The 24,587-nt window shown below is 42.6% G+C and overlaps 1 protein-coding gene across 2 annotated transcripts in view; it reads left to right on the forward strand.

The window, feature by feature from the left end:
- GALNT14 (polypeptide N-acetylgalactosaminyltransferase 14) overlaps nt 1-23,450 on the forward strand; it is a 442,885-nt gene extending 419,435 nt beyond the window's left edge. For both annotated transcript variants that reach the window (XM_040430606.1, XM_040430607.1), the window contains exons 11-15: nt 1,712-1,804; nt 5,196-5,279; nt 5,979-6,123; nt 21,721-21,840; nt 23,043-23,450. In XM_040430606.1, coding sequence (XP_040286540.1) covers nt 1,712-1,804; nt 5,196-5,279; nt 5,979-6,123; nt 21,721-21,840; nt 23,043-23,210 — 610 coding nt within the window. In that variant the 3' untranslated portion in view covers nt 23,211-23,450. The remainder of the gene's footprint in view (nt 1-1,711; nt 1,805-5,195; nt 5,280-5,978; nt 6,124-21,720; nt 21,841-23,042) is intronic.
- Nucleotides 23,451-24,587: the final 1,137 nt, after the last annotated feature.

Raw genomic sequence — 24,587 nt, forward strand, 5'->3', positions numbered from 1 at the left:
ATTCTTGTACATAGGAGGCAGTATTATAGTAGTTATATTCTTGCACATAGGAGCAGTATTATGGTAGTTATATTCTTGTACATAGGAGGCAGTATTATAGTAGTTATATTCTTGTACATAGGAACGGTATTATAGTAGTTATATTCTTGTACATAGGAGCGGTATTATAGTAGTTATATTCTTGTACATAGGAGGCAGTATTATAGTAGTTATATTCTTGTACATAGGAGCAGTATTATAGTAGTTATATTCTTGTACATAGGAGCAGTATTATAGTAGTTATATTCTTATACATAGGAGCAGTATTATAGTAGTTATATTCTTGTACACAGGAGCAGTATTATAGTAGTTATATTCTTGTACATAGGAGCAGTATTATAGTAGTTATATTCTTGTACATAGGAGCAGTATTATAGTAGTTATATTCTTGTACATAGGAGGCAGTATTATAGTAGTTATATTCTTGCACATAGGAGCAGTATTATGGTAGTTATATTCTTGTACATAGGAGGCAGTATTATAGTAGTTATATTCTTGTACATAGGAGCAGTATTATAGTAGTTATATTCTTGTACATAGGAGCAGTATTATAGTAGTTATATTCCTGTACATAGGAGGCAGTATTATAGTAGTTATATTCTTGTACATAGGAGCAGTATTATAGTAGTTATATTCCTGTACATAGGAGGCAGTATTATAGTAGTTATATTCTTGTACATAGGAACGGTATTATAGTAGTTATATTCTTGTACATAGGAGCGGTATTATAGTAGTTATATTCTTGTACATAGGAGGCAGTATTATAGTAGTTATATTCTTGTACATAGGAGCAGTATTATAGTAGTTATATTCTTGTACATAGGAGCAGTATTATAGTAGTTATATTCTTATACATAGGAGCAGTATTATAGTAGTTATATTCTTGTACACAGGAGCAGTATTATAGTAGTTATATTCTTGTACATAGGAGCAGTATTATAGTAGTTATATTCTTGTACATAGGAGCAGTATTATAGTAGTTATATTCTTGTACATAGGAGGCAGTATTATAGTAGTTATATTCTTGCACATAGGAGCAGTATTATGGTAGTTATATTCTTGTACATAGGAGGCAGTATTATAGTAGTTATATTCTTGTACATAGGAGCAGTATTATAGTAGTTATATTCTTGTATATAGGAGCAGTATTATAGTAGTTATATTCTTGTTCATAGGAGCAGTATTATAGTAGTTATATTCTTGTACATAGGAACGGTATTATAGTAGTTATATTCTTGTACATAGGGGCAGTATTATAGTAGTTATATTCTTGTACATAGGAGCAGTATTATAGTAGTTATATTCCTGTACATAGGAGGCAGTATTATAGTAGTTATATTCTTGTATACAGTTGGCAGTATTATAGAATATTAAGATTAGTTTTTAATTTTATATCAGCCACACCCTTTTCGTCACCATTGCTCTTCACAGCTCATATAAAGGCTACCGTATTATTGCAGTGGTTCATGTCTGTTGTGCGTGGAATTTCCCTTTAAGCTACTGTACAACGTTTGTTTATCAAGTTCATAGAACCTTCCAGAACATATGGCAATGCTGTGGAGGGGTATTTTTCGAGAAATGTTTCTGCTTGCACACACAGCGCTATCTGCAAGAAGCAAGCACAGGCGGTAAACACAGCCCGATAACTTCTTCTTTTCCTGTCATCCGTCAGAAACACCAAGCGCACGGCTGAAGTATGGATGGATGAATACAAAAACCATTACTATGCAGCAAGGCCGGCTGCTCAAGGAAGACCATACGGCGAGTACGTCTCCCCTCCAGAGGATTGAATATAAATGGGAGATAAGACTTGTAATGTGTATTCATTGAGATATTGAGTTGTATGGAAACTTTTAGCTGCATTTTACTGCTGTGATTTACACCAATATTCTACTTTATACCCACTACACAACCCAGAACTCATAACTGAATGTAATCTGCCTGCGAGACTTCGCTCCTCATGCTCAGCACTGGTAAAGGGTGTGCGGTCCAAGCCTGGAGACAAACCTCTGTCATTGACGGCATTATATGAATTATACCTGTAGATTTCTTACAAATATTAACAGTGTCGGACTGGGGTACTTAGGGCCCACCAGTGTAACTGATTCGGGGGGCCCACCTTAGGGCTCCTGCACACAAACTTATTTTTTGTTGTCTCACTTCAGTAAACGGCATTTATCATGTAGAGAAAGTTAATACAAGTCACTTACTAATGTATTGTGATTGTCCATATTGCCTCCATTCCATCACGTTATGACCACCGTGTAATCCAGCAGCGGTGGCCGTGCTTGCTCACTATAGGTAAAGGTGTTGGCCTGTGCGCACTTCCAGCCTTTCCCTATAGTGTGTAAGCACGGCCACCACTGCTGGATTACACTGTGGTAATAACCACGGATACGTGCTGTGTATAATGTGATGGAAAGGAGGCAATATGGAGTATCACAATACATTAGTAAGTGCCTGGTATAAACTGCATGATAAATGCCATTTACTGAAGTGAGAGGACCCCTTTAACCCCTTTAAGCATAAATGTCTGGCATGAAATTTACCAAATCTTAACCTCCTCAGATTGTACATAATCTACAGTATAATTAAAAGGGTTGTCCTACCATAATGACCGATCGCCTACCTACAGGATAGGTGATAAGTATCCGATTGCTGGGGTCTGACTGCTGGGGCACCCACTGATCATGAAAAAAGGGGTCCTGAGACATTCAATTACATTACCGCCAATCTATGTGCACAAGGGTCTTAAGACCATGTTCCCTTAATCATGGGGGGTCCCAGCGGTCAGACCCCCACCGATCAGACGCTTATCACCTGTCGTGTCATAGCTGTTTCACCTTTTCACATTCCCTATCCTTAAAGGTTTTCTTTGGGTGTAAAAAATGAAAAAATAAAAAATCTGGCCCAAAATATGTGTCCGACTAAGGCCTCATGCACACGACCGTTGTTGTGGTCCGCATCCGAGCCGCATTTTTTGCGGACCCATTCACTTCAATAGGGCCGCAAAAGATGTGGACAGCACTCCGTGTGCTGTCCGCATCCGTTGCTCCGTTCCGTGGCCGCGCCCCCAAAAAATATAGCATGTCCTATTCTTGTCCGTTTTGCGGACAAGAATAGGCATATCTACAATGGGCCGCCCGTTCCGTTCCGCAAATTGCGGAAGGCACACGGGCGGCTTCCGTTTTTTGGGGATCCGCGGTTTGCGGACCGCAAAAAACGGAACGGTCGTGTGCATGAGGCATAAAATAGAAATGCTCGCCTGTTAAAGTACCTGTGTCCACTTTTCTAGTTATCCTCTATCCACAGGATAGGTGATCCGTGGGGGTCTGAACCCTTCTTGATTGAGTGGCAGGTCGAGCATATGCCCTGCCTCTCCATCCATGGGGTCAGTGGAGATGGCGGAGTACAGCGCTGGCTATTTCCTGTGGTCCCAAAGAGAGTAAATGGAGCAGCAGAGCATATGTATGGCCTGGCACACCATCAACAAGGGGGAACAGGACCCGTTCCTGGGATCAGTGGGGGTCGCAGAATCGGACCCCACTAATCATATAGTTATGCCCTCTGGTGTAGAGAGGATAACTTGAAAACCTGGACAACCCCTTTAAATCCTCCACACTCCACCACCAGTATCTCAGGCAGAGATGCCTGTAAATACGGAATATCATCACTACCGCCATGTAAACCGTACGTGTCAATACTGGAGAATGTGACGCACTGTGCAGAATTGTTCAGTCATAAGTCCAACCCCCTTTGCAGGTCCTAACCTTTAACCAAGCCCAAGCAAAGGTGCTACAGGAGCAACGTGAGCAAAGGGCACAAACGGAGGGTCATAACTGAAACAGAGGCATTAGGGTCACCTGAGGCAGGGTAATAGTCGGGATCCTGAAGCAGGGGTAACTGGAGAAGAGGCAATATTAGTGGTGCATTTAGAGTGGGGGCATCTGGGGCATTTATGGAGGTGCACCTAAAGCAGAGGCATTGGGGGGGACCTAGGGCAGAGTCCCCCCAATGCCACTCTGAACTCTGCAGAGAGCAGCACACATTCATAGATCTGAGTCTGATTTAAACAAATCCTCTATTTCCCCCTTACAGTCTCCTACAGCTCACTACTGTCACACACCTGAAAAATCGGCCCAGCACCACAGAGGAATCCTTCTCTCCAGCAGCCAGTTTTCTGACAGCAGGGAGGGCAGGAGGATGGCCAGACATGTTTTCTCCTCCTTCACTGCCAGCAGCCAGGAAGTTTAGAAGATACTGCGGGGGCCGAGGCTGCATCACTGTGCCATACTGCCACCTAGTGGTTACAATAATTATCTCTCCTGAGAAACAAGAGAAATAATTACTCCTCCGTTTTATCCCTGGGCGCAGGAGACTGGGGGCCCACCGAGGAATCCCCCGCCTCCCCGGTGGGCCAGTCCAACCATGGGTATTAATGTATGGCAGAGTGCATAGTACCAAGATCTGTAAATTATGGTGCTACTCAATATCCCAAATCCATACCAGGTTGTATCTGTGCCCATGGAGCATGATCGTGTTTTATAGCAGAATGCAAGAGCCATTCCTAGAGGAGACAGGGCACAATACCAAAGACTGGCTCCTTCCTGGTGCACCATACCACAACAACCCTACTTCTTGTATGAAGAGGTATCTATAAATCTGGTCTGAGGTCGGGAATTTGGTTATTATTTGATTTGTATAGTCTGGTCTGGGGTCGGGGTTTAGTGTGTACTCTGAGGTCTGTTTTTTGGGAATAGTCTGCCCTAGGGTCTTTTATTTTATGCATAGTCTGCTTTGAGGTCTGTATTATTTGGTTGCCGCCTGCTTTACTTACCGGCTCTAAAGCCTCTAAAAAGCAGAGCTCCCATTAACATGGTGCCAGGCAGCTGCTGGTAAAGCAAAAATATCTTTATTTAAAGATATCCAGAGCTGCACTCATGATTCTGCTGGTTTAGTTACTCCCCAGATGATGCAGTTTTTAGTTGGTATGCATGTTTTTGAATGCCACCTGCAGAATTCTGGATGCAGCTTTGGAGGTGATTGGAGTATAGAATATTTTATTGCTTTACACATCTGCTCTGCTTTCCTTGAAAGTTCATAGACGTCCTGTGATGAATTAGCATTGGGTTAACGAGTGTTCTCTCCCTCTGCAGCATCCAGAAGAGATTGTCACTGCGAAAGAGCTTAAAATGCCGACCGTTTAAATGGTATTTGGAGAATGTTTATCCAGAACTCCAGTAAGTTCCTTTTATTAACTGCACATCGATTTCTATTAATGTGAACAGTATAAGGTATGTGTGTATAGAAGACACCCTTACAACTCTCTAACAATCCACCTGTAACAGTAAGTTATGAAATTCATACAGTGAGAAGTTGCACTTAAAGAGAAAGCCCCCCCCCCCCCCCAACCTAATAGGCCCCTTTGCTGTGCACAGTTTGCACTTATGGCATAGCCTCTTCTTTCTTTGGGGTAAGTTCACACATAGAAGCTGATGCAGTGCTCCAAATCCTCTGCATAGAAATAGATTTTAAAAAAATAATAAGCCACCACTAGGGGGAGCTTAAGAGCTTATTGCAGACATTGAACTGAATACAAATGCAGTAAGCTTCTAAGCTCCCTCTAGTGGTGACAGCAGGTAGCAAGCATGTCTTTCCATCATTGTAGGGTATTTGGAGCTTTGTGACAGAAAACTGGAGCTGTGGCCGACATAAAGAGAAATTAAAATAGTTATCCAGGACTGTTGCTCTGTTTCCATTTTATTTTCAGATCTAAAATATTATTGATTACATTGTTTTTTTTATGGTTTTGTGTCATCTGTACCATTATGGAATGGAGGACAGGTAACTTCTATGGTTCTTAGGAGTCTGATGGGATTATATTGCAAGTCCCTTCCTCGTCTGATGACCCTACATGATGTTGTCCATGTGTTTTGCAGAATTCCAGTGGAATCTTTATCAAAATCAGGAATAATCCGACAGAGACAGCGATGCATCGAGTCCCAGAAGACTGGAGGACAGGATGCACCTACTCTAAACCTAGTACCTTGTAGCAGCCTTAAAGGAGTGTCAGAAAAATCTCAGGTACAGGTCTACTGTACAATATGCATTTTCATATCCCCTGAGTTACTAGAGTGGGATCTAGGCCCTCATGTATTAGTGGAAGCTCCATTATAACTCTGCAGTAATAGTCTGAAGTCCAGATGCAGGCAGTTTTTTTTTTTTGTCTCCACACAGATCCCTTAGCAAAATTCAGGCTGTCTACATCCACCACTAGAGGGAGCTCAGGAGCTTATGGCATATACATTCAGCTCAATAATGAAACAGCATGCAGTGAGCTCCCTCTAGTGGTGGCTGCAGGCACAGCATTGCAAAATTCCTCTAGCGGCTATATTTTTCCATGCACAACACTATGCAGGTTCAAGCTTGAATGTGGCAGAGATGCAGTTAATTGCACAACATGTAAGTGTGTCAAGTGTCCCGCACACACTTGCCTGGGGCAGTACTTTTCCCGCTACTCCAGCCTTTCCAGGGGCTCACAAAAAGACCAGGGCTTTAGCTTCTCTTCAGGCCTGGTGGGAAGAACCATACTGCTTCCTCTCTCAGCTTCTTACCTGCCACTTTGGAGACATTCATTGTCACTGCAGTCTCGTGCTGTCTCCTGCAGCTGTCTTATCTGCAGGTCATCACACTGTCTGCAGCTTTCTCGTCTGCTTGGGAGACATTGCGACATTGTATGCAATGTTTGTTTATGGAGTTACGATACGACCCGTATAAGACTTTGCCATCACCAATCATCAATGCAAGTCCTGCGCAACTGCGACCATTCTAACTAAATCACAGCTGTACAATAAATCAGTCACACAACAACAAATGGTAGACAAGTTGCACAAGTCTTGCTCTCACGTGACACATGTTGACGTGTAACCCCAGCCTGCTCCCTGTACCCTTTCACACATACATACTGCCCCCAGTGATTCTCCCCTTTCTCACGTACTGTTCTGCACGGTCACCCCTTTTTCACATGCCGCTCCCCATGGTGAGCTCCTGTTACATGCAGTGATTGGGACCACTGCATCAACCAACTGGTTTGACCTGATGAACAGGCACAGGACAGGCAGAGGAGAGTCAGAGTCGGGTAACAGGCTGTGGTCAGTACATGGACAAACAGAGTAGCACACCTTTGCAAGACTAGTCCAAAACTAACCTAAAGTATCCCTGGTTTGCCATCCATTTGTTGGCAAAGATTAGGGTTTGCCATGCGCTGGCCCCTGAAGGTTGTAGACCTGCTTAGCGAGTGCAGGATGCAGCCTGAAACAGAGGAACAGACACAGGGCTCCGGTTTCCAGACCTTCTGCAGGCGGGAAGAGGAGGGCTGGTGGGTTGGGGAAGTTGTATGGGGAGCAGCAGTAACAATGTGAGAGGAGCAGGATAGTGGTGAGCATGGGCCGCCAACATAACACTTACACAGGATGGTCCACATGATACTAGTGACCTCCTCCAGCTTCTTGTTGTCTGTGACCTTCAGAGATGTCTCCTTCTTTGTAACCTTCTTCTGGGCTGTGTCCTGCTCTTCAACCTATCTTCCTGTCTGTGTCCACCACTTCCACCTTCTCTTGGGCTGTGTCCTCCTCCCAAACCGGTTGTGTTGCTTCTCTAGACATGGACAGTATCCTGGCCTTCTGTAGGATCATGAACTTAGTGGACCTGCTGCAGCAGGCCTTTCCTTGCACTTACTCCCAGCAGATGGAATGAGGGCACGTCGAAAGGGCCCAGACAATATGGCACTGGACCACCCCTTGAAAAGGAGCCCCTCCATCTTCTCCTGAGAGAGTGACACTCTATCTATGTCACTGCTGGTGGCTGGCGGTTTACTGCTTACCCTTGTCAGAGCTCATACATATCCTTAACAGGACCATGCTGCCTAGGGTTGCCGTATGGGAAAGAAGTGCCGAAAGGGTTTATTTCTATTCTTTTAGGTGGGCTCAGGTCTTGAGAGACCTTGGTCCTTTTATTCATGTCACTGGTGAAGGTCATGGTTTTTGGACAGACGCTGATATGCAAGTAACACCAGATCCTAGCAATATCCGGGAATACCCCTTAAAGCTGCACCTCTGAAGACCTGCAACAGTGGCAAACTTCCCAAGAAAGAATACACGATGATTAGTATCAGCACACTCCTGTCCGACTGTAGGATAGATAAACCATAGAGATAAAGGAAGTATATTGCTCTTTGCACTGACAGATAAACTGCTGATATCGCTTTATTTTCTGAACTGCGGGTTCCGTGCTGCCGAATAAATGTAGACTTATATGGCACACTTATCAAAATCCATTACCTTACGTTTCCGAGCTTTTCTTCCTGACACATAAAGTGAATGCACAGCCCGGTCTGACCTCCAATTATATCATAAAGCAGGAGATTCATTGTGTCAGCTCTTCCCAGGCCATAGACGCTATTTACAAAGCTCCATCACCGCCAATTGTTACCGCCATGTTTCTCATTCCAGTTTCCCATTACCAGCAGATTAATAGATGGCCGGGCTCAGTCGTGTAACAAACGCCAGGTCAGCGCCATTCGTGGGGAGCTTTCTGATAAATGCCTATTGCGTTGTGAAAGTCGACTGCAGCCCCAGTGATTCCCCTGTGTGATAAGCGGCGTATCTGTCCTGCAACAATGTAACACTCGCCGGTGGCTGCGAAACAAATTATCCTTAGATTCAGTGCTGGTAAATATGGTTCAAGAAGATGTGACATACTGAAATGCTAGACGTTTAATAGAGTTTACCTGTAGGGTCTGAGTTTGGGCCATTGATTTTATAAATACAAACCGGATTCCAAAAAAGTTGGGACACTATACAAATCGTGAATAAAAACTGTATGCAATGATGTGGAGGTGCCAACTTCTAATATTTTATTCAGAATAGAACATAAATCACGGAACAAAAGTTTAAACTGAGAAAATTTACCATTTTAAGGGAAAAATATGTTGAATCAGAATTTCATGGTGTCAACAAATCCCCAAAAAGTTGGGACAAGGCCATTTTCACCACTGTGTGGCATCTCCCCTTCTTCTTACAACACTCAACAGACGTCTGGGGACCGAGGAGACCAGTTTCTCAAGTTTAGAAATAGGAATGCTCTCCCATTCTTGACTAATACAGGCCTCTAACTGTTCAATCGTCTTGGGCCTTCTTTGTTGCACCTTCCTCTTTATGATGCGCCAAATGTTCTCTATAGGTGAAAGATCTGGACTGCAGACTGGCCATTTCAGTACCCGGATCCTTCTCCTACGCAGCCATGATGTTGTGATTGATGCAGAATGTGGTCTGGCATTATCTTGTTGAAAAATGCAGGGTCTTCCCTGAAAGAGATGACGTCTGGATGGGAGCAGATGTTGTTCTAGAACCTGAATATATTTTTCTGCATTGATGGTGCCTTTCCAGACATGCAAGCTGCCCATGCCACACGCACTCATGCAACCCCATACCATCAGAGATGCAGGCTTCTGAACTGAGCGTTGATAACAACTTGGGTTGTCCTTGTCCTCTTTGGTCCGGATGACATGGCGTCCCAGATTTCCAAAAGAACTTCGAATCGTGACTCGTCTGACCACAGAACAGTCTTCCATTTTGCCACACTCCATTTTAAATGATCCCTGGCCCAGTGAAAACTCCTGAGTTTGTGGATCTTGCTTAGAAATGGCTTCTTCTTTGCACTGTAGAGTTTCAGCTGGCAGCGGCGGATGGCACGGTGGATTGTGTTCACTGACAATGGTTTCTGGAAGTATTCCTGAGCCCATTCTGTGATTTCCTTTACAGTAGCATTCCTGTTTGTGGTGCAGTGTCGTTTAAGGGCCCGGAGATCACGGGCATCCAGTATAGTTTTACGGCCTTGACCCTTACGCACAGAGATTGTTCCAGATTCTCTGAATCTTCGGATGATGTTATGCACAGTTGATGATGATAGATGCAAAGTCTTTGCAATTTTTCGCTGGGTAACACCTTTCTGATATTGCTCCACTATCTTTCTGCGCAACATTGTGGGAATTGGTGATCCTCTACCCATCTTGGCTTCTGAGAGACACTGCCACTCTGAGAAGCTCTTTTTATACCCAATCATGTTGCCAATTGACCTAATTAGTGTTAATTGGTCTTCCAGCTCTTCGTTATGCTCAAATTTACTTTTTCCAGCCTCTTATTGCTACTTGTCCCAACTTTTTTGGGATTTGTTGACACCGTGAAAATTGGAATCAACGTATTTTTCCTTTAAAATGATACATTTACTCGGATTAAACGTTTGATCCGTCATCTACGTTCTATTACAAATAAAATATTGACATTTGCCATCTCCACATCATTGCATTCAGTTTTTATTCACAATTTGTTTAGTGTCCCAACTTTTTTGGAATCCGGTTTGTATATATATATATATACAGCAAACAGAATATGGCTGCACACTGTTATACATGCAAACAATAGAAGAAGGGATTAGGGTTTATTCTGGATTACAGTGGTACTATACCAACTATATATGGAAAAAGGAAACTCTCCGTGAACATTTTTGATTAAACGTGTGTTGGGCCCATCTACCAACATCAAGGTGTCTTCTGCAGATGGGTACCTAACACGGACAGAACTGCCGCTCCTGGGCCTAACTTAAGCTTACAATGTTCAGCCAAAAATAGAAGCTGCCTTGTTCTGTTTGTAAGTTAGCCTTATGGATGTGCACCTGTGACTTTGGTGCTAGTCAAAATGTTCTTGATATATATATACTGTATATTTATAAGACGCACCTGCCCATGACACGCATCTAGGTTTTAGAAGAGGAAAACATTTTTATATTAGACCTCATATCAGTCCCCTAATGTTAATCAGACCTGAGTTTAGATCCCCAATGTGAAAAACACCCCCATTCAGACCTCAGATCAGACCCCAATGTGAATAAGACAACCCATTCAGACCTCCGGTCAGACCACCAATATGAATGACCCACATTCAGACCCCGATGCTCAGAGTAGACAAAAAAAAAAAAAAAATCTTACCTCTCCTACTCAGGACGCTGCCGCAGCTCCTAAAATCCAGCGCTCTTCCTGGTCATCCGGCCGCGCTGTGCTGTCCCTGACATCTCACAGCGTGAGGTCAAAAAGCGCTGATGTCCTTACACTGTGTGCAGGTCACAGCACAGCGCGAGGAGCCTGCAGGAGAAGACCAGGAAGATGTGAGTACAGAGCCCCGGGAAAGCTGCATTCACCGGTTCACAGTCCTCCTGTGCTAATGAGCGCTTCCATAATAGTAGAGCTCATTAGTGTTTGCCCCATAAGACAAACTGACATCCCCCCCCCCCCACTTTGGGGGAGGGAAAGTGTGTCATACAGGGTGAAAAATACGGTGTGTGTGTGTGTGTGTGTGTGTATATATATATATATATATATATATATATACAGTACAGACCAAAAGTTTGGACACACCTTCTCATTCAAAGAGTTTTCTTTATTTTCATGACTATGAAGGCATCAAAACTATGAATTAACACATGTGGAATTATATACATAACAAACAAGTGTGAAACAACTGAAAATATGTCATATTCTAGGTTCTTCAAAGTAGCCACCTTTTGCTTTGATTACTGCTTTGCACACTCTTGGCATTCTCTTGATGAGCTTCAAGAGGTAGTCCCCTGAAATGGTTTTCACTTCACAGGTGTGCCCTGTCAGGTTTAATAAGTGGGATTTCATGCCTTATAAATGGGGTTGGGACCATCAGTTGCGTTGAGGAGAAGTCAGGTGGATACACAGCTGATAGTCCTACTGAATAGACTGTTAGAATTTGTATTATGGCAAGAAAAAAGCAGCTAAGTAAAGAAAAACGAGTGGCCATCATTACTTTAAGAAATGAAGGTCAGTCAGTCAGCCGAAAAATTGGGAAAACTTTGAAAGTAAGGGCTATTTGACCATGAAGGAGAGTGATGGGGTGCTGCGCCAGATGACCTGGCCTCCACAGTCACCGGACATGAACCCAATTGAGATGGTTTTTTGCTTTTGCTTTGATTACTGCTTTGCACACTCTTGGCATTCTCTTGATGAGCTTCAAGAGGTAGTCCCCTGAAATGGTCTTCCAACAGTATTGAAGGAGTTCCCAGAGATGCTTAGCACTTGTTGGCCCTTTTGCCTTCACTCTGCGGTCCAGCTCACCCCAAACCATCTCAATTGGGTTCATGTCCGGTGACTGTGGAGGCCAGGTCATCTGGTTAATTCATAGTTTTGATGCCTTCAGTTTGAATCTACAATTTTCATAGTCATGAAAATAAAGAAAACTCTTTGAATGAGAAGGTGTGTCCAAACTTTTGGTCTGTACTGTATATATATATATACAGTGGGGGAAATAATTATTTGACCCCTCACTGATTTTGTAAGTTTGTCCAATGACAAAGAAATGAAAAGTCTCAGAACAGTATCATTTCAATGGTAGGTTTATTGTAACAGTGGCAGATAGCACATCAAAAGGAAAATCGAAAAAATAACTTTAAATAAAAGATAGCAACTGATTTGCATTTCATTGAGTGAAATAAGTATTTGAACCCTCTAACAAAAAAAGACTTAATACTTGGTGGAAAAACCCTTGTTTGCAAGCACAGAGGTCAAACGTTTCTTGTAATTGATGACCAAGTTTGCGCACATTTTAGGAGGAATGTTGGTCCACTCCTCTTTGCAGATCATCTCTAAATCCCTAAGGTTTCGAGGCTGTCTCTGTGCAACTAGGTTTTCGATTGGATTAAGGTCCGGAGACTGACTAGGCCACTCCATGACCTTAATGTGCTTCTTCTTGAGCCACTCCTTTGTTGCCTTTGCTGTATGTTTTGGGTCATTGTCGTGCTGGAACACCCATCCACGACCCATTTTCAGTTTCCTGGCAGAGGGAAGGAGGTTGTCCCTCAGGATTTCACGATACATGGCTCCGTCCATTTTCCCGTTTATGCGAATAAGTTGTCCTGTGCCCTTAGCAGAAAAACACCCCCAAAGCAAAATGTTTCCACCCCCATGCTTGACGGTGGGGACGGTGTTTTGGGGGTCATAGGCAGCATTTTTCTTCCTCCAAACACAGCGAGTTGAGTTAATGCCAAAGAGCTCTATTTTGGTCTCATCAGACCACAGCACCTTCTCCCAGTCACTCTCTGAATCATTCAGGTGTTCATTGGCAAACTTCAGACGGGCCTGCACATGTGCCTTCCTGAGCAGGGGGACCTTGCGAGCCCTGCAGGATTTTAATCCATTGCGGTGTAATGTGTTTCCAATGGTTTTCTTGGTGACTGTGGTCCCTGCTAATTTGAGGTCATTAACTAACTCCTCCCGTGTAGTTCTAGGATGCTTTTTCACCTTTCTCAGAACCATTGACACCCCACGAGGTGAGATTTTGCGTGGAGCCCCAGAGCGAGGTCGATTGATGGTCATTTTGGGCTCCTTCCATTTTCGAACAATCGCACCAACAGTTGTCACCTTCTCTCCCAGCTTCTTGCTAATGGTTTTGTAGCCCATTCCAGCCTTGTGCAGGTCTACAATTTTGTCTCTGACATCCTTGGACAGCTCTTTGGTCTTTCCCATGTTGGAGAGTTTGGAGTCTGCTTGATTGATTGATTCTGTGGACAGGTGTCTTTTATACAGGTGACTAGTTAAGACAGGTGTCCTTAATGAGGGTGACTAATTGAGTAGAAGTGTCTAACCACTCTGTGGGAGCCAGAACTCTTAATGGTTGGTAGGGGTTCAAATACTTATTTCACTCAATGAAATGCAAATCAGTTGCTATCTTTTATTTAAAGTTATTTTTTCGATTTTCCTTTTGATGTGCTATCTGCCACTGTTACAATAAACCTACCATTGAAATGATACTGTTCTGAGACTTTTCATTTCTTTGTCATTGGACAAACTTACAAAATCAGTGAGGGGTCAAATAATTATTTCCCCCACTGTATATATATATATACTGTATATATATTGTGACACAGTGAGAGGATTGGTCTGGGAAAACAGGTATTTTCCTCCCAGTATGTGCTGCTGGGCTGATTTACAGCCAAGTGAGGTCAAATACCGGACCCGATTTTAAATGCCGGTCTGGGTTTTGGCAGCACCTGGCTGTCCTTAAATAGGCAGCTGGTCTCAGAAGCCAGGTCTCTGTGTTGGGATCTGGGAGCCTTGTGTCTGGATGAAGGCTCGCTACCTGTTTGGCATAAAAACAGGTTGGTGCTGCTATCAGCAAGGACTCTTCGAGGCAGAATTGCCGCATGGTGTGAATTACCACCAACACCGCAAGGTGACTTTTTGTTTGTTTATGACTGTTTGTTTTGTCACTTGGCTAAAGTGTGAATAAAACACTGAACTGTTTGATCCAAAGAACTTGTTGTTGCCTCTATACTGCGTCCGCTAATCCTGTCTACCAGAGCGAGTCCCCACAATATATATAAATACATGCATGGTCGAGAAATAATATTCTGACCAGCTAATATCCAGAGTAACTGCCGTGTGCAGCACGGACAGCAGCTAGACAGGCTGGAGGGACTCCATAAGGTCCTGGTAGGTTGTCACAGGTATCTGGAGCCATGTTGACTGCAGTTACTGATGAGGGCGTGGGGGAGGATCCATAGAGCGGACACGACCATCGAAGTGGTGTGTGCAGACAGCCCATTGCACACCGTATATACCCACCAAGACACACTGACCACATATTAAAATTATGTGCGCTGTGAAAAGTTTAGACATGGGGCCACATTGTGCCGTTTCACTAGAGCGAAGCAGGAGACTTGCAAGGGACATCAGAGGAGCGAAGATGCCGACGTCATTGGAGAAGAGAAAACCGGAAGAGGAGGAGGATTTCTAGCACCACCAAGCATCAGGGGCACCATGACATGGCGCGTGGGGGCAAACATACCAGCTCTAATGACAGGGGGAACACTCTGGCTCCAACCATAGATGGAACATAACTACTTCGCTTTGAGCCATTATCTAAGCAGCGTAAGACTTAATTCCCCATGTTCCTGTTATTCAAAATTCATTGCAAAATAAAAAAAAAGAATAATAATTACTCATAATGGCTCTTAAGAGGGTTAAAATAGAGCTTCCGATATTCCAGAATTATAGGCGATGTCATTGGCCTGTGATACCTTGTAACATACAATAGGTTTATTTATTTGCCGTGGTTTCCGCAGATATCAATTTTACCTGCAGCCGGGAGACGGAGACAGAGCTGCTTAAATGGTACTTTACCTCCATGGTCACTGGCGTCTCATTTAATTCTTTCCACATAAATGTAAATGGATTCGGCAGAAATACGCGACTCGGGCTGATATCATTGTGAAGAATTCATTTCTCTAAATGCTTGTTCATTGACCATTTATCACAGCTATTTCCAGGAAGGCTGTCACATTTATTATAAGATAGTGAAAGTCATTGTGAGAGCGAGATGGCAGCGCGGCATGCTGAACAATCCTCAGCCGGGAAAAACCTGGAACAATGGAGGTGTGGGTACATTAACCTGATGCAATGTCTTTTGTATATCCTTAGTATTATAGTAAATCTGGAGGCAAAGGCAAATGTAATCACTATGGAGCCTATCAATTCACAAGGATCCAGAGAGGTAGAGATATAAATGCGCCTTGTACCGCTAATAATGTCATTAGGTCCTAAAACCATTATTATAAATAATAACTGGGCCCATAAAATAGCTATATCATCCGTTATTAAAAGTACTAAGTATATGTAGTAGATAGCATTATAATTTATAGCACAGTTCCAGTCACAACGAGTATTAACCTCTGTAATGTAGTAAATATTAGATATTGTAGAAATTAGCATTGCTGAATGCACTTCTTATTCTACATCATCCGCTTATCATTTGTTTCTTGTAATCATTGTGAAGAGATGGTATAATACTGCCTCTATGTACAAGAATATAACTACTATAATACTGCCTCTATGTACAAGAATATAACTACTATAATACTGTTCCTATGTACAAGAATATAACTACTATAATACTGCTCCTATGTACAAGAATATAACTACTATAATACTGCTCCTATGTACAAGAATATAACTACTATAATACTGCTCCTATGTACAAGAATATAACTACTATAATACTGCTCCTATGTATAAGAATATAACTACTATAATACTGCTCCTATGTATAAGAATATAACTACTATAATACTGCCTCCTATGTACAAGAATATATCTACTATAATACTGCACCTATGTACAAGAATATAACTACTATAATACTGCTCCTATGTACAAGAATATAACTACTATAATACTGCTCCTATGTACAAGAATATAACTACTATAATACTGCTCCTATGTACAAGAATATAACTACTATAACACTGCTCCTATGTACAAGAATATAACTACTATAATACCGCTCCTATGTACAAGAATATAACTACTATAATACTGCTCCTATGTACAAGAATATAACTACTATAATACTGCTCCTGTGTACAAGAATATAACTACTATAATACTGCTCCTGTGTACAAGAATATAACTACTATAATACTGCTCCTATGTACAAGTATATAACTACTATAATACTGCTCCTATGTACAAGAATATAACTACTATAATACTGCCTCTATGTACAAGAATATAACTACTATAATACTGCTCCTATGTACAAGAATATAACTACTATAATACTGCCTCTATGTACAAGAATATAACTACTATAATACTGCTCCTATGTACAAGAATATAACTACTATAATACTGCCTCCTATGTACAAGAATATAACTACTGTAATACTGCTCCTATGTACAAGAATATAACTACTATAATACTGCCTCCTATGTACAAGAATATAACTACTATAATACTGCTCCTATGTACAAGAATATAACTACTATAATACTGCCCCTATGTACAAGAATATAACTACTATAATACTGCCTCCTATGTACAAGAATATAACTACTATAATACTGCTCCTATGTACAAGAATATAACTACTATAATACTGCCTCCTATGTACAAGAATATAACTACTATAATACTGCCCCTATGTACAAGAATATAACTACTATAATACTGCTCCTATGTACAAGAATATATATACTATAATACTGCCTCCTATGTACAAGAATATAACTACTATAATACTGCCTCCTATGTACAAGAATATAACTACTATAATACTGCCTCCTATGTACAAGAATATAACTACTATAATACTGCTCCTATGTACAAGAATATAACTACTATAATACTGCTCCTATGTACAAGAATATAACTACTATAATACTGCCTCCTATGTATAAGAATATAACTACTATAATACTGCTCCTATGTATAAGAATATAACTACTATAATACTGCTCCTATGTACAAGAATATAACTACTATAATACTGCTCCTGTGTAAAAGAATATAACTACTATAATACTGCTCATATGTACAAGAATATAACTACTATAATACTGCCTCCTATGTACAAGACTATAACTACTATGATACTGCCTCCTATGTACAAGAATATAACTACTATAATACTGCTCCTATGTACAAGAATATAACTACTATAATACTGCCCCTATGTACAAGAATATAACTACTATAATACTGCTCCTATGTACAAGAATATAACTACTATAATACTGCTCCTATGTACAAGAATATAACTACTATAATACTGCTCCTATGTACAGGAATATAACTACTATAATACTGCCTCCTATGTACAAGAATATAACTACTATAATACTGCTCCTATGTACAAGAATATAACTACTATAATACTGCCTCCTATGTACAAGAATATAACTACTATAATACTGCTCCTATGTACAAGAATATAACTACTATAATACTGCTCCTATGTACAAGAATATAACTACTATAATACTGCTCCTATTTATAAGAATGTAACTACTATAATACTGCTCCTATTTATAGGAATGTAACTACCATTATACTGCCTCCTACCCTATCAGTAGTTTAAGTTTTTCCTTAAGGGTCGCAGTGTGCTGGATATTTGTGGGATACGTGGCAGGCAGTCGATTCTTTTGTGACATACATGGGTGGACTGGCCATAGACCCTACAGGGAAATTTCCCGGTGGGCCGATGCCCAAAGGCCTGTCCAAGCCTTTCTCTTGGCCGCCAGCCAGGTAATAAAGATCTGATGCTCTCAGCATTAATTAATGCAGGCAGTATTTTGTACTACATTGTGGTATTTGGTTCTTCTGGGGCGGTATTTTGTTCAGCACTACGGTATACTTATGTTGCCCTGCCTTCTGTCAAATTATACCCGTCTACTACACGGGGCCACTTTTAGTTTTTTTCCAGGGCCACTTTAAGTTCCCAGTGTGCCCCTAATGACACAGATGTTACCCCTCAGTTGGAACACGTTCCTATTCCTGTATCTCTATGAGACGCTGTTGCAGTATGTATAGGGATAGGTCTGTGCACAGGTCTTCCACGTGTTGACATGATGATTCCTCCAAGATTTTGGATTCTTCGCCTCCTTCTGCATCATTTTGACATCTTAGTTTTAATGAATTTCGTTTTGAGCTCGGTAAGTGTGACATGATTCATGTGCCACGTCTCGCATCAATTAGAAAGTAGTTCTGCAATTAAAGGTGTCATAATAATTTTGATGTAAGAGATTAAAGCGATTGTAAATCCTTGATAGCGATGTACACAGTCGCTGCAATCATCTGCGGAGGTGGGGTCTTCTGTAAAGTGAGACAAATTAAAGGGGTTGTCTGCTTCCGAAAATCCTGCCGTGGGTAATTTTAGTTTATAAAGGGGAGAAGATCTATAAACAGGGTCTCTCCCTGGAGGTCCCGGCATTTCTATGGAGTACACAGACAGCAAAGTGATTTTTTTTTTTTAAATGATGTAATTCCTCATTTCACCTGTGGTGGCACTGCAGTAACATTGAGCAATAGCTGCTCTTTTTCTCTGCAGATTACAACTGATCTCTGGGGGTCCCACATGGTGGAAATATTCTGATCAATATATTATTGGGCAACCCTTTTTTCAGAAAGGGGACCAGGCATTTAAAGGGGTTTTCCCAGTATTTAATATTGATGACCTATCCTCAGGATAGCTCATCGGTATCTGACCAGTTGGCATCTCCAGTTTAAAGGGGCAGTGTCACTCTGGAGAGTGATTCGGCCCCTTCCTAGGTCAGTGACGTCACTTTCATTGGTCATGTGGCCTAGGAGCTGCTTAGTCCCATTCAAATGTATGGGGCTGAGCTGCAATACCAAACACGGCCACTATCCAGTAGACAGCGCTATGCTTGGTAAGCTGCGAGGAGGCCGTGGGGCTCACCGGAGTGCCCTGGCCTATTCAAATAGGTGATCGGCACATGATAATATATCACTATGATAGGGCATAATTTTCTGGCTGTTGTGTGTCAGAATGAAGTGACCATTGGGCACAGAGGGTGGCCAGGAGCTCCAAAGGGTAGAAATAATTGTGAAGACACCTCGGCCCCTTAGTCTTCAGGATCGGTGAAGATCTTAACCACAACCAGTGAGTACAATGATGGAAGATCCTAGAGATATGCCATAACAATATAAAATAGAACTATACCATAACAAAAAAAAAAAAAAAACACACGTAAAGTTGGAGTATAAGTGATATGATGAGGGGATGGGGATTAAATATTAACATAATGTGGAGCTTATCCATGGTGGGACAAGTTGATTTAAGGGAAGCATATTTGGTTGCCACCTAAACCAGTCTTGTGTTATTTTATGTTTCCTGCATCCATTTAGAGCTTTTTAAAAAATTCCGCTGGTTGACCTAGGAAACAGTCAAAGATTTAGCTCCACCTTGCTGTCAGTCATGTGACCTAACAACTTTGTTTTAACCATCTTCTGTCAAGAGCTCCCACAAGATATAAAACACATAAAAAAAAGTACAACATTTTATGAACTCTAAAAATTTTAATAATGAGGACTCATTCAGAGGACTGTATGTGTTTTGCGGTCTGCAAATTGCGGATCCGCAAAACACAGATACCAGCCATGTACGTTCTGCATTTTGCGAATCGGAAACGTCCTTCTCCATGATAGAAATTCCTGTCCGCGGACAAGATTAGGACATGCTATATCATTTTTGTGGGGCCGCGGAAACAGAAGTAGAGATACCGAAATGAATGCGTACGCATGTCTTCCGCAGAATTCCTAAACGGATGCAGACACATAAATACGGTTGTGTAAATGAGCCCTAAATCTTAGGTTTATATCTCTTATCTTATAAAAATGAGTTTCTGTCTGGACGTCTGTCTGTTCTTTATGCACAACCAAACGACTAGACCAATCTTCACCAAATTTGGCACACAGGTACATCAGGTGTCTGGGAAGGTTTTAGACCGGGTCTCAGCTCTCTCGGACGTACCGTTCCTGAGATATTCCCCAAAATATACCTGCATTAGCCAATACAAGCCTGGAAGTCTTTCTCTTCATATCCCAACTGCCATACACACGGTCACATGTTCCTTATCAGCCAATAGAAGCTCGCAGGCTCTTAGTCTACACATACACACAGTTTTGCTCCAGGTTTCCATAACAACCCAGCCATTTTTCTTCACTGCTGTAGGTCAGCTTTAGGCTAGGGCTACACGACGATAATAAGTCGCACGACACATAGGGCACAACTACACTGCTACATGCATCCATCTTGGATGGATTTTTTGCGACTGTCAGTACGACACCATAGCCTATCATTATAAAAATGGTCGCGCAACACATGTCGCCATGTAGCCCTAGCCTTAAAGGGGCAGGGTGCTGTGGAGGTCACTGTTAAGGGGGCAGGGGCCACTATTAAAGGGGGAGCTGCTGTGGAGATCACTGTTAAATCAGCAGGGTACTGTGGCAGTCACTGTTAAAGGAACTGGTGCTGTGGAGGTCTCTGTTAAGGGGGCAGGGGCAGTGGATGTCACAGATAAGGGGATGGTCCCCTAGGGAGGTCAGTGTTAAGGGATGGGGTGCTGTATAGGTCACTGTAGGGGCAGACCCCTGAGGAGGTCAATTTCAAGGGAGTGGGATGCTGTGAAACTCATTGTTAAAGGGGTGGGCTGCTGTGAAGGTCAAAGTTAAGGGGATGGGCTGCTGTGGATGTCCCATTTTAAGGAGGCGGGGCACTGTGAGGGGGGGCAGTGTTAAGGGGTGGGGGCTGTGGAGGTCACTGTTAAGGGGGCGGGGTACTGTAGAGGTCACTGTTATGGGGGATACTGTGGATATCTTTTAACGACGCACACAAAGCCGGGTCCTTCTTTTTTTTACCTTTCCCAAAGTGGATGCCCGGTTTAGAGAACCCATTTCCATATACCTTATTAGTCCTCAGTTCAGGATCCTTATCTCTAGCCAGAGTGGCGCTTGATTACAAAGATGGTCTCTCGCTCTGAAGGACCTGTCCTGTCCTGCATTACACAGACCACCCATTGATTTCAGTAGGCATTGTGTAATGCTTAGTTTCCCCTGTGGTGGCACTGCAGGAAAATTTAACACCTACTGCTAAGCTTCCCAGAGATCATAGCTGATCACTGGGAGTCACAGCGGAAGGACACTTTGTTATCAAGAGATCCTTCTTATTCTGACCCTTTAAGAAGAATAATACCCAGACAACCCCTTTAAGGTGCGACATTTACCCGTTTATGTGTGTTATGTTTTTCAGGAATGGATTTACACTCAGGTTCAGCAGATCAGCCAGCAGGATCTGTGTCTGTCGGTGCACACTTTATTTCCAGGAACCCAGGTGGTTCTCTTACCCTGTAAAGACGGGGATGGCAGGCAGGTAAGTTCACACAGTGCCATCGTGTTACCCAAAAGTGAAAAAAGTCACACCATTACTACTCTATAGGGGGAAAAAATGTCTAGATGACTGTGAGAAGAACTTCTGCAGCAGCCTGTAGGGGAGTGTGTGGAGGAGGATGGGAGTGACATGATTTTTATGTGAATATCCATATAAAAAGTCTTGAAATCTGGTGGTTTTACTGGTTTATAGCGCACACAGACAAGGAGATGACATTTCCTGTTTTCAGCCTTGCCTGTGTGTTCTGGGACATGGTCAGCGTAGATGAGGCAGGAAGGTAACCGTCCATACTCCGTGCAGAGGAGTAATCAGCTCCTCTGTCACTCCCTGCTCCTTGGGGGAGGGGCTATACATCATCACTTCCTGGATACAGTATTATAAGACCGTCCTCTGCCTCTCACCTGCTATACAGCACACACCCTGCCGCACTGCCTATACAGGTATCACAGGAAGGAAAGTGTATATCCAATATGGCCGACCCAGGGGAAATTTTATAAATAAAAATGTTTAAAAAAAATGAGGGAATACATTGTTTCTGTTCTACAAACTGAAATCAAATTCATGAAACTAAAATGATCGGTGTGAGGCACTAACTTTAAAGAGGTTCTCCACCTTTAGAGTAAATTCTGGATCCCCCATTCCCCCACCCGGCTGGACCTCTTGAGGGAACTATGCTTAACTACGTACTTTCCGACTCTTGGTTCTGGCTCATTCCATTTGCGGTCCTCCAGTCCCCGCTTGTCAACTTCCAGCTTGGGTGGCTGACAGTGGTCACGTACTTCTTGGGGGGATGAGTCACTGCTGCAGCCAGTCATTGGCTGCAGCGGCACATGATGGAAGTTGACAATCAGGGACCCAAACACCGTGAACGAAAAGAGCTGGAACTGAGCAGAGAGGAGCATTTTATTATACTTCCCACCACTGGTCCAGTCGCGAAAATGAGAGCCAAAAATCGTTCGAATGGTGGAGAACTCCTTTAAGAGCCTGCTGGGAAAAATTGTGGCTGGAACACGCGACATTAGGGTGATTAGTCATCCACGCAAATCTGTAGATTTTTCTATGGGGGGTTGAATACTTTTGCAAGACACTGTATATCTGTATTGCTTTGCAAAGTTACGCCAGCACCCATAAATCCCGCTCTTCTAATGTTCTCCCTCACCTTGTGCTCTTCTTCTTGGCCCCAGAGGTGGAGTAAAGTGGGCTCTCACATTGAACACATGGCATCTCACTTCTGCCTGGACACCGAGATCATTGGCGACACCGACGAGAACAACAGAGAGGTTGTAATCAACCCGTGCGAGACGACAGCTATCAGTCAGCGCTGGGAGATGGTCCTCCATGACTTCCACTGAAGGCAATGAAACCATCTCACTAGAAAAATGAAAAGACTAACTCCGCGGCGTTCCACCGCCCTGCTGCAATTACGTAAAACGGGACAAGAAAGACAAAGTGATTAAGGAGCAGAAGGCAAGAAAAAGTCGGGGAACGTGATGGCTGCCAAATCCAGGAAAACAAAACCGTGATACAATTATTGGTTTTCCGGTTCAGGTCGCTGTAAGGACTGGAGAAGAGGCGACCTACCTGCGAGAGGTTTCCACAGCCATCGTTCATATACGTTACTTAAAGAGAACCTGTCACCTCTCCCGACATGTCTGTTTTAGTGACTACTTGCATTCCCCAATATAATAACAATTCTGGGAGAATCATTTCTTATGACTATGTCGTGTTGCTCCTCTATTATTCCTTCTAGAAGTGTTTGAATGAATTGCTGGCAGTCTGCAATAAAGGTCCAGCTGGGTGATACCAGTCAGGGACTTGTCCGCCACGCCATCCGTGATTTGCGGATCGCAAAAAACACACAACGGTCGTGTGCATGAGGCCTTAATTGGATAGTGTCAGACTATCCAGGGACTATGCAGGGACACGCCCCCAACTGGTAACACCCAGATACTGTGATTGCAAGCTGCAGGCAATTCATTCTTAAACCTCTAGGAGGAATAATTGAGGGATGGCACAACATAAAGTCAGAATAGATGCTGGTAAATTATTATCTCATGGGGAATGCAAGTAGTTACTAAAATAGGCAGGTGAGGAGAGGGGACGTGTCCTCTTTAAGGGACTAGATAAAAGCACATGGGGAATGGGGGGGGGGCACTGAACACTCAAATTTCAGTGCTGGCTCCCATTCTTCTTGTTATAAACAATATAGAAAATTACTCTACTGTTGTTATACACCAGTCACTTCCAAAGCTGTGCCCCGGCTAATTCAGGCTTCAAAATTAACATATTTCAGTACCTCCTGCTGGTTCAGTGTCTGGAAAAAACCATCCCTCCTTATTCTGTGTTGTATACATGTATAGTATGGTATTCTGAACTAATATAAGGAAAAAGACACCGAAACAGCAGGGGGTGCAGACATGTGTAAAGTCAGAAGGCAGAATCACTTTGGATGCAGTTGTGGGAGTGACTAGAGCAGATGACGTGATACTAATGATAACCATGCAGCAGTATGGTAATGTACTGAAGACGAGCCTACGCTTTACAGTCCTTGGTCCTAAAAATGTTTCCGCTCGGTATCCGTGTGAGAGGCGGGAGCAGCGCTCCTGACCTGACCTGTAATATAGAGATATATTTTACTTGTATATTTATGAATCGCAGATTAATTTATGATGAATTGGCACAAAAATAATAAATAAAAGCAAAAAATCTGTTGGGTATTTCGGTATCGC

The sequence above is a fragment of the Bufo bufo genome, chromosome 4 (assembly GCF_905171765.1).
Source record: "Bufo bufo chromosome 4, aBufBuf1.1, whole genome shotgun sequence".
In the NCBI taxonomy this organism is placed as follows: Eukaryota; Metazoa; Chordata; class Amphibia; order Anura; family Bufonidae; genus Bufo; species Bufo bufo.